The sequence below is a fragment of the Hoplias malabaricus genome, chromosome 2, assembly GCF_029633855.1.
Source record: "Hoplias malabaricus isolate fHopMal1 chromosome 2, fHopMal1.hap1, whole genome shotgun sequence".
Classification (NCBI taxonomy): Eukaryota; Metazoa; Chordata; class Actinopteri; order Characiformes; family Erythrinidae; genus Hoplias; species Hoplias malabaricus.
In genome coordinates, this window is record NC_089801.1 from 24,771,006 (window position 1) to 24,787,695 (window position 16,690).

A 16,690-nucleotide genomic window follows, 5' to 3' on the forward strand; every position below is an offset into this window, starting at 1 on the left:
TAATTCTTACAGATACATAAACTATACTATAAAATGTATTTATTTATTTATTGAAGACCATATGCTGTCTTCATTCCTCTGCATTAGTTTTCATTTAGTCCCCATCCGGTCACTAGATAAACCTTTACAAAGTAATCTTTGTTCATCAAAATGAAGTGTTATTTCCAGAAAAAAAAATGTTTGCTTTAGTTAATTAAGGTTTTATTTTCCCTCCTCCTGTAAAGTCACTGTTTTGGAGATGTGTTTTTCTTTGGACAGTAACAATATGCAATTAGTCCCCATCTCTATCTCCACTTACAAGTCGCACAAATTGGTGGGATTGCTTCCTTATGTTTATTAGGTAAGAAAGCCTTAATTTGCTCATTTGAGTCTTTGTAACCCTGCAGTTTCAAAGCTGGAATGTGCTCAGACACTGACAGCTCATTTCATTCAAGCATATGGTCAAACAAATACCATATGGACATATCAAGAAAGATAAACGAAAAAACAGATTGTTTGCTTCTGTTTTTCTATAATCAATGTAGCAATTTATTTTGTGTTACTCCAACAGATTAGAGCTGAGCATATGCGTAATGTTTTTTATCCAATTATATTAGCATCAGAAACAGAAAGTCAGGGCTTATCAAAATAAGAAACTGAGTAGGTGTTCTCAAACTCTGGTCAACATGTTTGCTGCTTGCATAGGTTTGGCTTCCAGAGAGGGCAATTTCAAGAAACACAACAAACAAGTTTCATCATGTTTAATTTAACCATTTAGACATAAAAAATGAGGCATGTTCATGAGCAAGCAAGCTGTCTTGTTTAAATTAAATGGCCACCTCTGAAATCCTCCACAATATTTCTAAGTAATTAAATGCTCGAGATGTAGAGTAATACATTGCTTTGATATGAAATGTTGCAGATGAGAAATATCTATTGACTTCTCTTCTTTACAGTGGTAGAACTAGGGTGTCACAATGCCTTCCATACAAATATAGATATTTTAGTCTGAAATCAAAGCAGAAACGAAACCTTAAAGCATCTAGAAAAATATCTATAGGCGTCGGGCAGATATCTCCAGTGCCTAGGGAGCAGTAGGGGGTTAGGTGTCTTGCTGAAGAGTACCTCATCGTGGATGTGGAGGGAGGAGGACACTGATGTTCCTTCACTCCCACTGACCCCAATTTTTCTGTCGATCAAGGGGAGCAAACCTGCAACCTTTCAGTCTCAAGCCTGCTTCACATCAAAAAGCTCTGCATGACTTCTAGAGCTTAACAGTTTACTTATATGACAAAAGTCAAATCTCTATTATGGCCCATCTTAAGTCAAATAAAATGCCGTTTAACTATTGTTTAATAGGTTTTGATTGACCCACATGGTACTCCATAGAATAAAATGCACACAGGGTGTAACTATTAGAACTATGAAAAATGTGAGATGCATAATTCATCAGTAACCATTCATTCCATTTCTTTCCTATGAGGCAGAGAATTATCAAACATTTAAAAGCTCTTGACTATGGTAAGTTCTCTTTGAATGTATCTGAGATATAACATACTGATAATTAGGCAGGTTTTACATACAGCTGTCATGTGAACAAAAGAACAGTAAAAAGTAACAAGAAAAACCGTGTCAAACATTCAGCATAATTAAAATGAACACTGGGTAAGATTTGGGCAATTTTTTGTTTGCCTCTGGAGTGTAATTCACTTTTACAGCATTGTCCTGAAATCAAGGGGGAGGGGGTGTTTCCCCAAACAGTTACATAGTGCAGATTCTGCTGTGCTGAGCTTTGAGCAACAACAACGGAGGCTCTGTTCTCCTCATTACGGGACAGTGAAGCATTGATTTTGAAGCTGTAATTGTAAGGTAAATATACTACCTAGTGACTTTTAAAAAACTAATCCAATTTCATTGAAATCCAGTACAACATGTTGAATCTGAACAGTAGGTACATTGACCAGGCACGATCCATGCCTCTTAGAAGCAACTCCCAATGCAGGACACATTGTTACATAATAAACTGGAGAGAATGTTTTGGCCTAAAACATTTTAAGACGTCTAAGCAAGTAGCAGAGGCACACGCACAACACTGTATTAAAAATGGTCTTGACTAGATGGAAATCCAGGTAGCTTTTTTCCCCCCCTAGAATGAACCATTCCATATTAAACCAGTCTGAATGGCTCTAGCCTTGCACCCACTGATTCCAGGTAGGCTCTGGATCCCACTGTGACCCTGAACTGGATAAGCGGTTACAGACAATATATGAATGGCTCTATTTAATTTTTCAGAGATTAAACCAATTGTGTAGACAAATGTAGAGATTTTAAACGTTTGGCATTTGGCTTAACATTTACGTAATACAACAGTAAACATGTGCATAGCATGAACACAACAAAACACTTGTTAACAATCCCTTACACCCCTTCTAATCACATTTATGATTAGCATCATTTGCTATATTTCATACAAGTCATTTATGAATCCTTTAGTGAAGCAGTAAGACAACACACCCAAACAAGTATTGGAAAAAAATTATATTTTAGAAGAACTCACTAGAGAAGGTGACAATTTCCATAACATGAAAAATATACATCAGTATTTTGTCTTTGTACATTAGGCAAGAGAAACTGCAGTAGTCCGTCAGAGCCAGAATAAAATTAAACTGGTATAAAGAATTGTGGGGAGTAGATGTATAGCCAATCGCACACTCACATTCACTCATTCTGTGATTCAAATGTTCAAAATTCACTCTCGCTCTCCCTCACTCAGAGACAGAGAGACAGACAGAGAGAGACAGAGAGAGAGAGCTGCTTGTGAGAAACCTACAGTTAAAGCATGCTTAACAAATCCTATCAAAGACACGACCAAAAAAAATTGCTCAAATGATGGTTGAAATTTATGATTAAAAAAAGGTTTACCGTTCCTAAATTTGATCTGAATATTGAAATTTATCACTTTCAAGGGAGAAACAGGATGCACTACACACTCAGGTGGAGCAAAGGAGGGTGTTATTGCTACACCAAATTATCCATATCAATATCTTTAATAATTCATAATGCTGGTACAAAGGGTTATAAAAGAAAATTCACACATCCACACAAGCTTGAAGGGGTGCAGAGCAATCTCTTGACGCCTCACCCTTTTAGCTCCCGATTCGACGCAGGAGGTGCAACAAGCCAAGCATTTTCAATTGGAGGCACTTTTGAAAAGAAAGACAAATTAAAAACCTATGAGCTCAAGCATGCAGGTTTACCATGTGAGTGATGGGCTTCTTCGTCACCTCTCATCTTTGAAAACTCACCGCAAGTCGAGCAGATCCTCGTGTTCCTCTAGAGCCGAAAGCAAGGACATTCTCTGACCCACCACAAGCCCCAAGTTAAAACCAAACCAATGAAATATGCTCATGACACCTATTCGACTTGAGGAAGAAAAAAAAAATCCATCTTTTACCGTGCTTTATAGGAGTTTTACCACAAAATGTCCCTCTGTGAAAAGGTGTCCAACATGACATGCATGCTATAATGACTTCTGACAACAATAGCGCCAACGATCCCCCCGACCCCCCCTTGCACCACTCCTCAGAAGCTGTTGATGAATAAAACCCCCATTTTTGTTAATCTTAGCCAATGGGAATCTAAGAGGAGGGAAAATTCTCACCTCTTTTTCCATCTACAAATCTTGTCTCTCAATGTGACCTGTCACCAAACTGATGCACACTAGATAAGAAGCTGCTGGTGGGGAGGGAAGGGAAATTAACTATATTCTTAAAGATCTTTACAGGATTCTAACTACAGAAAGCACTATTTATTTGGTACTAAATGTCTTGCTGGATGGATAGGAACAGTTTTCATATATTATCCGGTTTTTATGTCTGCTATTTACAGGTCTTTACAATTTTTTCCTGAAAGTTGTATCAGTTCATAGATTTGCGTAAAAATGCTTAATATGTTATGGTTGTCTCTTTTCTGTTTGTTTGTTTTTCCCCCGTTTTTGATGTTGGCACTTGCTTGGCGTGTTCTGTCCGTATCTGTACGAGCTGTTATTGTTCTATTGCAGCCTACAAATGCCAGCTTGTTACTGCCAAAGTTCAATCAAGAAGAGTCCGGCAATAGGTTGGTAGAGTGCAGGAAAACAGTGCCATGTTGTTTCTCAGCTGGAGACCTGTGAAGACAAGAATTTTCAGATCAGACCTCCAAAATGTACAAGTATAACACTAGAAATGAATGCTAATTCTGTGAAGTCCACTTCTTTGATTCAACTGGAAAATGATTCGTAATAACAGGTAAGTTGGTGTTGTCTCAACAAAAATATTATTGGGCTATGGAAGGAAACTGGCAGAGAATATTCATTTAGTCTTAAATATTACTAAATAAAGCAATATGTAAAAATAATGTAAATTCCTCACTGACTCAGATCACTTCAGCTGCATGTGACACTGCATTTAAGTATTTACGATGTATTCTGGAGATTCAGGAGTTGTAAAGTTTGTACCTTGCTCTTGCACATTTAACATTTTGAATGTAAACCAGAACATCAGAACATAAGACACACAAAAAAAACCATAAATATTGATATTAGCCATGTCTTTTTCACACAGAAAATAAGACCATTTTACAAATGGTAAAAAAAATCTAATGCAATAGAAAATGTTCTATTTTTTTAAACTTAAACAAGTCACTAGTTGAAAGTTGAGACACATTATTTGTAAAAGGGTGATTTCCACCACAATTTTTACATTTGATTTACATTAAATCAGTTCATTCTAAAAAGCACAAGCTAAATATAGCACAAAAATTAGGTCTGTAGGGCTAAATTAGGGCTGTAGCTGTGTGTGGGAGAAAAATACAATTCTAATTATATTTAGAGGTCACACTGGCCTTGTTTTGAAGTTTTTTTATACAATGACTGAATATGCTTTTTAAGAATGCATTCAGAGGTTTGAACATTGTATCTTTCAAAACAAAACAAAAGGTCTTTCATAAATAATTTACAGGCTGTGAATTTGATGTTACCATTGAAAATGTGACTATTGTACTGCATTATAAACCAACATCTCTGAACCTGTTAAAACAGGTCAGGGTTCAACACAATCACTGCAGTGCCCACAATACACATGCAAACTGACTACTGGCATTTGACCCTGGCTATAAAATGGTTTTATGGTTAAAATCGACTACTCACCCTGAAAATTGTGAAGCTACAAGCTGCTGGATGAACATCACTCAAAGGCAGTCTCTTGGCTCTTTCGTACACAACGGGCAACTTTCCTTTTGAATTCACCATGTCTGTCTTCCCTCCATTCTTTCTAAAATAGGAAAAAACAAAAATTCATTTGTACAAATGACAATTCATCATATATTTTAATCACAATCCACACAAAAGCTACTATTTTAAAGCTGCATTCTGTAATATTTTTCCTCAGAGCAGTATTCCTGATTGTAAAGAGGGAAAAACATTAAAATAAATGGTATTGGTGAGTAGATGGGACCATCCCTGCAAAGCCTCATAAGGGCATTCCAAACACACAGGGCACTACTTTACAGGAGGTTTCTGACTATGCCACATGTCTTTACATAACTGATAAACCAAGATTTACACTGGATTGACCTTTAAAAAGTGGTGAGAGCTCCATAAATTGAAAAGATTCAATAGTAAGTCAGAGTGTGAGATATTTTATTTTGACTAATTACTAAATCAGGTAGCTAGGATATTGTTGCTGTGACAGTGTAGTACACTGAAGAAATACTGTATAAGAAACTAGCTTGGGGGACAAAGAGGGAATGAATAAACAAATATATAAAACCCCTAGGTACTATTCTCAGTCAATTTCGAGTGCTGTCGTTTTGTAAACATAACCTATGATCACCTAAATATGAGTGGATGCTTTTTATAGCTACTGGACACAAGTTTGCTTGTGGTGAAGGATGTAGCTGAATAATATTTTCTACCTCTTTGGTATGAAATAAGAGTAGTTTGCTTCCACACAATGAAGCCACATATGCTCACTTCTGTACTCTTGTCAACAATTGGAGCGGAATCTGAAAGCATGATTTTAAAACACAGAAATATACATACACATTTGGACAGAGCTAGCTGCAGTACTGTAATTACAATCTTCTGACTAAAAATGTTCTTTGCTTATTATAGTAAACAATCTAAATAGCTCCAGTCTAACTAGTCCCCAATGCCAGACTACCAGAGTCTGGTACCTATCACCACTTAAAGTGGCCAAGAACTCACTACTACTACAGGAAACGGAATACGACTGACACACAAACGGCCAATCACAAGTCTGCAAATTGTGGAAAACAAAATTTTATTTTCATATCGCTGCCCCTCAAGGAGAAATCCTTGAGATACTTTCCAAAATTGTTTATTTCTACAATATTTGGACATAATTGCTTTCTACATTGTGCCAGTAGTTATCATAAATGAACAATAACATCAAAAACACGAAATACCATTTCACAGCTCAATTTATTTACATTCACTCGATTTAAGGCAATGTTCATATTGTAGTCAAAAAATACTTTATAAAAGTCAGATGATATGTCCTCACCATTTACTAGCTGCCCAGTCTGTTTGTACACTGGAAACCAGTCTAATGTGTTTATGAAGCCCCAGTGTCAGTAAATGAGTAAACGTTAGATACTCTCAGTCACCACAGTGCAGCAGCCCTTCTTATACAAAACACATGAATAGATAGTCATTCAGCATCTGAATTTATTACTGAAACATGATGATAAATGATTACAAACAATCTCCCCCTCACTCATGCAGAGCTGATTTATGCCGCTCTCTCCAAAACAAATCCGCTGCACTAAATTGCTCCCCTCTAGAAACCATTCATGCGGAACCAACAGTAAATCTTTGATAAAAATATAAATTAACTTATAAATTAAACTATATTATAAACTAAATCTAAAATACTTAAAAGATAAAATGTAAAATTACAGAAATGTACAAATACTGAAGAAAAGGCTTGTCCTATGACAACCTATGATAAAAAGTATTAGTTTTGTTTTAATCCAATGTGAATTTGCTTTAATTACAGAAAAATACAACTATCGGTTATTTATATCAGTATCGGCTACAACAAGGTGCTAATTATCAGTTATCATATTGACTCAAAAAATTCTGAATCAGTGCATCCCTAGTAATATGGACATATTATTGTGTGTTACCCCACAAAATAGATGTTCCTTTTGAGTTAAAAACCTTTCACCTTGAGCTAAACTTTCTCTTCATCTCTTAATTTTTCTCTTTAGAATGTTTTTCTCTGTAGACAGGGACAACACGTATCTGCATTTAAATGCATTAAAGCCCAAATACAATTATTATTCAATATATATAATATGAATATCAACAACCACCTAATTTGCATAGGGAATATAAATAGAATTCAGATATAAATCCCCAAATACACAATTCTTTAAGAAGACCACCAACATGTTCTTTCCAAACAAACAATTCATCATGTTTAGTTTAGTGTAATGCTGTGGGTGTAATTGGCTGTTAGCCTCTTTAACGTTAGCTCAGGCTGGTATGGTGCCTCTCACAAATCTGCTTGTATGCTGACTGAGTGCTCTCTCTCTCTCTATGACAACTCATCAGATTCATCAGCTATGAGAGGAGACAGCACCACAAGTTTTTTAAAATAATCTTCCCAGGGCTTGGTTGTTTGTTTGGTTAGAAGGCTCTTTTCCATCAGCTTTGACATTGCTTACACTCATGCTAAGGAGCAAGAGACATTATTTTTACACACAGACATGTGTTGCCACACTGACATTATTTGATGTGCATAATGACACCTGTTTACCCTAAATTCTCTCACCAGAAATATTCTTGCTTTTCTATTTAGCTCGCAAAATGAACTTACAGCCAAATTACGACAGTAAGGGCATATGGCCATCATTTTAACAGAGCGTGTGCTCTGTGCCCCTAATCTGTTCATGGGATTTGTGAAATCTAACTCTGTTCTTAGGAGATATTTCTAGAGAGATCCAGGGCCTAAAATTCTATTAACAACTTACTGCTGCATCTACGTTGGCAGGGGAGTCTCCATTGGGATCAGCCAGCATAGAGATGACACTAATCATGATGGTCTCCACAGTGTGGATGGGGAGCCAACGTTCCTCCGGCTTTTCGTAGCCATACTTGTCCTCCCCCGGCTCGTGCAAAATAGAAATACATACGTCACCGTTCTTGTCAACTGGAAACAAGACCATAAGCAGAAAATTAGAAAGGGCAGACTAATTCACTGTGAGGAAAATATAGAGAGAGACCATTTTTTATAGAATAGATTAACAAATAAGGGTTAAATAACATGATACTTAGGGTGTGTTCAGACTTGTAGTTCAGTTCCCTTGGTCTGGACCAAACAAGTAAATGTTATATTGTTACATTTTAATCCTGGTTTGGTTCAAGTTCACACTGACACTTTTACAATCAAACCAGAGCTTGTTTAGAAATAAACCGAGACCGTCCTGCTCAGGCAGTCTCGGTCCGATCATTTTTTTGAAAGGGAAACAAACCGCAGTAACAGAGCAAGTTCGTTTTAATTTAACCAACATTGACAAATCTGAACACTCCCATACTGAATGTCATCTTCATTGAAAATTTTTTGTAAAAAAGTTTAGTTATGTGTACAGCTAAATCTATGATTAGTTTAAGTCAGACAGGTTAATGTAACTTATAAACTTGCCAGTGAGAACTGGCATGGTAGTGTTACTAATACAAATGCAGACTTGTCCTTAACTTTAACCTTGCTGAGAACCTGTAGTCCATTTAAAATAAGACACTGAACCCATGTGTGAAGCAGTCATTCTGATGACTTAACTAAACAACTGATCTGCAATACTACAGAAAACAAATTTATATATATTTATTTTACTATTCACTCATTGTAAGTGTTCAAGTTTAGTGCACACTATATAACTTAAAATCTTGCACACTCACATGTCATTACCATCAATGGCATTTCCTGTCTCTCTATGCAGGATGCAGTATAGGTGGTAACGACATAACACACTGGACTAAAGGAACAGAGAACTCTTTTGAAACAGATGTTGAAACTGTTCTTACCATTTGGGTGCCATATCTCTGTGATGAATTTCATTTTGGGGGGCCTGAGAGGATAGTCTTTGGGAAACGTGAGATGGGCTTTAAACACTCCACCTTCACTGTAGAAACAACACATGTTGAGTTAGCATGGAAACCCCAGAGTCAAAAATTACCTCAAGCAAAACCAATCAAGAATAACTTGATTTTCAGACACAAATGTGCTGTTTTCCTGTACTGCCCACTGACAATCCTGCATAACATCATTCTATATGAACATATGTTGGCATGAAAAGAATATCACACAGCACTCTGAATAAATAAAAATATTGTCATTACGTTTGTTTGAAAATTTGAGAGTCCATAAAGGATCTTACACTACCATGCAATCCAGTAACACTGATTTTTAACACTCAATTTTTAATACAAGCTTATATTGTAGCCTACACAGAGAAAGGGCATATAAGGGTTTTCTCAATATTTCATTGGACTCATTTTCCTTGGACTCTATCTAGGTAAGAAAAATTGTGCTGTGGGGGTGCAAGCAGCCAACATCTTGTGTGTGTAAGACAGCGGGGGTAAGAGAGAGAGAGAGAGAGAGAGAGAGAGAGAGAGAGAGAGAGAGAGAAGGAAGACATCAGAGTTAGAAAACAAACGGTTAGAGTAAAAATTTCATTAGTATACAGTGTGGATGCAGCGGCACATTTTTAAAAAAGCAGCACAAAGGCTTGTGTGAAAATAGTATATCTTTTTATGGCAGGAACCCAGCAATAAAATTACAAATTGTGATCAGAGCCAAAGCTTTCAAGAACTATAACAAATAGTCATTTATCTGCTATTGAAGAAGTCGGGTTTTGAGGCGCACAATAATTAGTTTTTTTTTGTTTTTTCCCTCTCATTTAGCTTTTGTCCAAATGTATTTTTGTGTATAACATGACTTGCAATTTGGTTTTAGTCATGCATTTTCATTTTGGTGCGTCACTACTCCTTGAAATGAAAATAAGAAGGTACTCCATTCTATATTCTGTCCAGCCTCTTCAATTTAATACAGTAAAGATTTAGTTAACAGACATGAATATACTTACTAAAGTGTATCAGGAGGACCAATTATTAGCACTTCCCATCTGTAGAGGTCATTGTCATCTATGAGTCCTGCAGAGAACCCTTCCACTGGGTTTTTATTCAGTTCTGAAATTGAGAAAGAGATATTTAATAGTGATGCGTAACTGTGAAAGTGAACGATCTGTGGCTGTTCACACAAACAACAAAAAAGGCCAAGAGTAAAGCCACCTAAAATGGGTCGATTCAAACAAAATACCTAATGTACCCAAATCAACATAAAACAATAAATAAAAACAATAAACTCCAATTCCAGGGTTTTAAAGTGCCTAAAGACACTACAGAGATTTGGGATCTCTGACAAAATTTAATCTCAGTAATCCCTGCTTTATTCCTATGAGGGAAAACAACAAGCTCAGGACTGCATTGAAGCTCCACAAGAGGGAGGTTGCTTTTTGCACTGATCTATGACCACTTTCCTCTATCCAAGTCCTAAACATAGCCTCTAATGGAAACTGCAGACCTGATTCTAGATCAGCATGAAAAAGCTCGGGTTCCTGTGTGTGGCCACACTCCAGTTTAAGTGGCACAGGATTGGACTCACTGAGTGTAAATCTGTGTGCTCATGTGGTCCCTGGCTGTCCATAGGAGTTATGGGGATCAGTCTGGCACAGACTACTGCATGTGCTCTCATCTTATGAAGAACAGCAAAAAATATCTCAAGAGGCCTGAACGATACAAAACATGTTTATGAAATAACTAAATAACTGGCTCCCTGTGGTTTCATTTTTTTGTAAGCCCATGAATCACACAAACATTCTGGTCTTGAAGCAAATATATCTGGAACAAATATGACTGCTGAATAATCACATATCCAACAGAGTTTGGTCAATTTTCTCCAAACAGTCTGTCTTGAGACAACAAAACAGAGTTAAAACCAAACCTAGTGCCTATTCAATAACCTGTAGGCAAAAGTTCATTGGCTTGAACTCCATTGCTAGGGAATGCCAATGTAAATCTTGCCCAGAGGGCATGCACCAAACTAAAACATTCACAGTAAACATTTAAAATTAGTTTATTAAAAAAGGAATCACATAAGAATCAGAAAACAACCCAGCTCATTTTGTATTTTCATGTTAGTTTTATAAAATTCTATAAGACAACTTAATACCAAACACAGCCAAGAACTAGACAATACATAGTATTTTTTAAAGACCCTCCTCATAGTCCTTTTCAGGGATGGGCAGTATCCACATTTTTCATACGGTCATGCTATCTGAAAATATTAACCCTCGAGATTTCCCAGATGTCAAAGATCGGTATTGGGGACAATCATAGAATTATTTAACTGATCTGTAAAGGCTTTATTAAGCTCGATCTTAAGTCCGATCCACCGTTTCCTCTAGGCGGCAAGCTTACACTCCCTCCTCCTCCTGTAGCATGCTTTGAAAATGATGTTATGATCTGACTGTGCTGGCCACCATAGCGGACACACTTCATTCTGACTGTTAGCACAAATGCACATTTCCGCAAGTCAGATTCAGAGCTGGTGCACAAGGGCATGTGATTAGTCTCTCCAACCATCTATTTGGACACTAAATGCTGTGTTGTTTTATGTACCCATACGGGACACGTTTTATCCCATATTTTTGAGGTGAGACTGTTAAGACCATGATTTGTTTGAAATGTGCTGCTCTCCCTCAGCTAGAGGGAGAGGTGGATACTCCTTGGCTTCTAAACAGAGAATGTGTTTCTCATTGGTCGTCACTTTTATTAAGCCAATCAGCAGCCAGAGTTAGCTGTCCATCATTCAGTGCTGCAGCCAATGCAACCACAGCCCCGCCTACAAGGGTTTGATTTTTCAGCTGAGCTGAGAAACAGGTTAGTGCTGAAAAAATATAACTTATTTTAGCACTGTGTCTTGAAGAAACAACATTTAATAACACATCCTAGAATCAAATTGGATAATTTAATTTAAGATTAAAAATAATATTAATTTATATGAGCTGTTTGTGAAGACAACATTTGTTTATTTAAAAAAAATAAATTAAGCAGTTGCTTGGATGCAGGCAATATCTTTCTTCATGCATGATATTTAGTGTCAAGCAGATACACTGGGTTGATTTGAATAACAATAATGTACTTTAAATGTGCACTGTGTAACAGTACTAAGAAAATCTAAGTATTTGATTCGGACTCTATCGGCATATACTCAATATTAAAAGACTCAGATTGGGATTGGGCCAAAAAAAACTTGACTGGGACATCACTAACCCTGTATATGGCATTACCGTGGGGAGGGGGTGGGTGTGCACTGTCAGGCTGTGCTGAGTTTCATATCTGTGAGCACAAAGTCGAGTGAAGGGTTTTCGGAGTTTTTGCACTGTGCAGTTTAGCTCAACTCGACAGTGCACAATGACACACGTTTACGATAAAAACCCATTTCTAGGAGACAGCACATTTCAGCAACTGGTGCTGGAGGAATAGAAAATAAGAATCTACAATATTTAGAAGCATAGCTGGCCAGCTAACAGGCACTTGTGGTTTAGCACAGCACAGCAGAAGATTTTCAAGCAAACACCAGCTCATATCACACACATTTAGAAGATAAAGCTTTCGAGCACAAATTTGAGTGAAGGGTCTTCTGAGTATTTTGTCTTTTTTTCTGTGTCCTTCTGCTCTCGTTTAACCCAAACTAACAACTGCGGTAGGCTATTGGGATGGTTTTTTCTCCACCTGTTTTCAGACTCTGATGTCACCAGTCAATGAGCTTCCACAGCACCCCCTCCCTGTGGTTCTTTTAAATGTACATGAATGATCTCTTTGGACTTAAACACAACAGAGAAATCTGACACACCACTAGTGTTGCACAGTATACCGATATTAGAAAAGTATCTCAATGCTGTCATTTAAAACAGTACAATATGCCATATAATGAGTAATGCTAGTTTAAGAATAATATGATAAGAGCGGTATTTCCAATGAGTGCTACAGGGGGGCAGTGTGCTGCTGCAGCGCTTTGCCTCCTTGCCTTCACTTAACGATTTTGCCGCTAGTTTTAGTGACTTTTCAGACATTCTACCGAGTTATTTTAAAAACAAAAAACATGGCTAGAACCTGCAACTTTCTGTACAAATATTAACTACTTTTTATAGAAGAGAATCGCTGGTAGCACGACTTGTTAGAACACCGGGGCTGACCGTGAGCGAGCGAGACAGCTCTCTCTCTGCTGCTTCTCTGCTCCCGGAGACACAGCTCCCTTGACACAACTCGTCTGCTCCAGTTGGTCCGCATGGCAGCTCTCACAGATTAGAATGAGCTGCGAATGAGCAAAAAGTGCTGCCAAAGACAGGTTTGCTTCCTTTTATGTTGGATATATTCCTTTTTCTGAACTCCTGAACCGAGATCCCATAATTGATTGAGACATTCAGCTTTATTCAAACAGTGAACAAGTCTTATAAATGATATGGGTTGGAGGGCACAATTGGACCCAGAAATGGCAAAACGTAACGAGTAGCGTCACACTTAACAAGCAGATACCAGCGATTTTGCTGACCACCCTCAGCTTGTAGAGAAAGTACATTACTTTTCCTGATGTTTTAGGTTTTTGTCATGGTATCGTTTCAGTATTGAGTATCGAGATATTTAGGCAGGTATTGTATCGAAAGTCATAAATGTGGCATAATGACAACCCTACACATCACATATAATTTTGAAATACCACCCTCATTTTGAGATACATCTACATTTTTAAATATGGTGGTATACAGTATTCCTGTTATAAAGCCCAACCTTTCAATTTTAACCTCTTCAAGGCCTAAAATAGCACAGCCAAATCATCCCCTCATATGCTGCACCTACATGGTGAAAAACAAACACTTGTTTAAGCCTTTGTTTACTACCTCCCTCTTGTGCTTAAGTGCAAAGAGTAGAATAGGAGGTGGGCACCATGCACCACACTGGTGTTAAGACAAAGCCATCAAAACATGATTGACTAACTGGAATCAATCTGCTAGGGAACGCTGGAAATGTAGGGGATGAGCCCAGGCCCTGTAGGGCAATACACAGCCATTTCTAAAGTTGTGTCATCTTAGGCTTAGAAGGAGCACACTCTCAGCTGTGAACATTTGGGGAAAAACAAACCAAAACAGCCTTGTTGCCCATTTATATGTGCAGCAATTAAGTGGCATGTTCTTGATTATGTTCTTACTGTCCCTAAGGGGTAGAGGTATTTCATTACACAACCTTCACTCTCTCGGCCAAACTGGAATAAGAGTGAAGACTCTGCACTATTATGAAAATATGTATTTTGAAACTTGATCCACTGCTTAATTCTGGTAGCTGCTGTGCACATGAGCCCGTGGGCCAATGGTGGCGAGCTCTAGAAATATCTCACTGTTTGCCTTGTGCTAGCTAAGCTGTCACTCAGGGATCAGGTTGCCCAATCACTGAGTGTGGGACAAATTAGAGCAGGGGTGCAAAAGACACAACAAGAACAGTTTTGAGTAACAACAAACCACAACACCAATGTTGCTATATAAGTTTTAAAATATTACTCATATAACCTCAAAAAAGGAACTATAAATATAATTACCCTGAAACATGCTCAAGCCTAAATATGATTTATTTCAAAAATGGTCAATTTTTGAATTTTTGACCACAGGACCAATGCGAGGTAGATATTTTTTAGGTGGACTTTCCTGAGATACTTCACGGTGAGTCTACATAAAAACTTGCAGAAAACATCTTAGGTATTAGGCCACTAAGATTACTGTACTTCTCTCATGGTTGATCAAGGAATTGTCCTCCATGCATCATCTTTCAACATAAAAGCATTAAGAATTAAAAAAAACAAAAAGAAAAATTTTAACTCTAAAAAAATGCAGGTTATTTTTTTTATTTTGCCCAACAAAAATATAAGCAGTTTTCTGTTAAGGCTTAAGCACTAAATATACTGTGCCCAATGGTTATGGTTGTGATTTCACAGCACATGGGTTTTAGGTTGCCTTTAACCGATTTTATCTTCAGGCAGTTAACAAGATTCATGCTTTTGATCCTGGCTGTTAGTTTCTACTTAGAAATTGCAACATCCCAACAACATCCCAAACGGGTGAATTCATCTAGGGTTTCTGATGTCATAAACCTAAGGAACTAATCCCATCATCTTGAGGGTGGGGCTTTCGAGCTGCAGGCAAGTGCTGGATAGGGATGGCTGGAGATAGAGTGGGCACTAAATGTTTATTCATAAATCAGTGCATGCTGAATAAAGCAAAGTTGTGGAGTTATATCTAAGACATTTAGGACATAAGATTTTTTATTTTTTTTTTGCCTTGAAAATAACTTATAGACATGCCATTCTGATGAACAGAGATACACATTAGTAGTTTTTGTTTGATGACAGGACTTTGAGATATCGTGATATGATATTTGTGTCATATCGTTTACCCCTAATTTGGCCTGCTCCTGATTTACAGCTTATCTGATCAACAGCCATCTGGCTGGATCCCGATCAGTTCGTTAGCAAGACCTGCTAATGTTAGCCTGCTAAGCTAGCTCTGGGCTGAGAAAAACAAAGAGATTTGATTACCACACCGCAGCAGCTCCACACAACAACCCGCGTACAAAAAATCTCATGTGGATTTTCGTTTTAAAGCGTACGACTAAGGCTAGGACAGGCGACATTGTGAATAAAAACGCTTTAAAATACAAACAATGTGAGTAAATAAAAGGAAAGACCTGTTAACGTTATATGACAGACGTCAATACACAGCCAGCTGCTTTGAGGCTCCTTACTCAAATTTCCCGTTCCACCTTAAATGGTGCGGTTGTTTATGCACCATTTAAGGTGGACCGAAATTTGAAAAAAAGAACCTGGCGAGTAAGTCAATAGGAGCTTCGCTGACTTGATAAGCTAAGCTACGCTACGCTAGTAAACGTTAGCCTACTGCCGGCCGGCTGACACAGGCCCACATATCTACTGAAACAAATATTAGTCAAAAGGTTTCCGAAACGAATATGAGCCTGGTTATATCGAGAAGGCCCATGGCATATTTCCACTGCCCTGACTGGGTTCATACGTGACGTTTTTTGAAATGTTCTGAGCTCTTAAACAAAGGGAAGCTGGGCTGTGAGCCTAACCGTCACCGGCTCTCACTTTAGCTTAACATTAGCTTTTAGCCTCGGTCGTGTCGTTCCCCACTGTTCAGAGCCGTTTACATTTACCTGCCAGCTGTCTCCTGAGAAGCAGCGCTGACTGCGGCTCCGTCATGGTCGTGTGTGTGCTGTGAACCGTTGGCGTATTTCACTAAAACTAAACTAAGGAGGAGAAATAAACACCGTGAATAAACCTCGTCGCGTCCGTTTACACTCACTCTACTCTCTCCAACTCAACATTCTGATCCGCTCTGCGCATGTGTACTGCAGCCAGCCGAGAGAGAAAATGTGAGCGCATGCGCGAAACAGTCAAAGTTTTCAGCATTTTATATCTACGTCTAAAATGGTTTACACTCATCTGAACTAAATTCAGCTACTTTAAACACCCCTTTCCATGAAAATATAAAAAAATTGTATATTTTTAACCTTTGTTTT

General features: G+C 37.8%; 1 protein-coding gene across 1 annotated transcript; it reads right to left on the minus strand.

Moving 5' to 3' along the window:
* Positions 1-735: 735 nt before the first annotated feature.
* On the minus strand, positions 736-16,542 carry ube2g1a (ubiquitin-conjugating enzyme E2G 1a (UBC7 homolog, yeast)). Its single transcript, XM_066660688.1, has 6 exons — positions 16,325-16,542; positions 10,129-10,231; positions 9,068-9,165; positions 8,017-8,195; positions 5,165-5,288; positions 736-4,144 (listed from the first exon to the last, which is right to left on the minus strand). The coding sequence occupies exons 1-5, from the start codon at positions 16,368-16,370 to the stop codon at positions 5,202-5,204; spliced, it is 513 nt and encodes a 170-aa protein (XP_066516785.1). The 5' UTR covers positions 16,371-16,542; the 3' UTR covers positions 736-4,144; positions 5,165-5,201.
* Between the last annotated feature and the right edge of the window lie 148 nt (positions 16,543-16,690).

Coding starts and splice junctions, on each gene's coding strand:
- ube2g1a (XM_066660688.1), bottom strand. CDS start 16,370: ATGACGGAGCCGCAGTCAGCGCTGCTTCTCAGGAGACAGCTGGCAG. Junction 10,232..16,324: donor TCTCAGGAGACAGCTGGCAG/GTAAATGTAAAC, acceptor TCTCAATTTCAG/AACTGAATAAAAACCCAGTG. Junction 5,289..8,016: donor CTGCCAACGTAGATGCAGCA/GTAAGTTGTTAA, acceptor TTCCTATTTTAG/AAAGAATGGAGGGAAGACAG.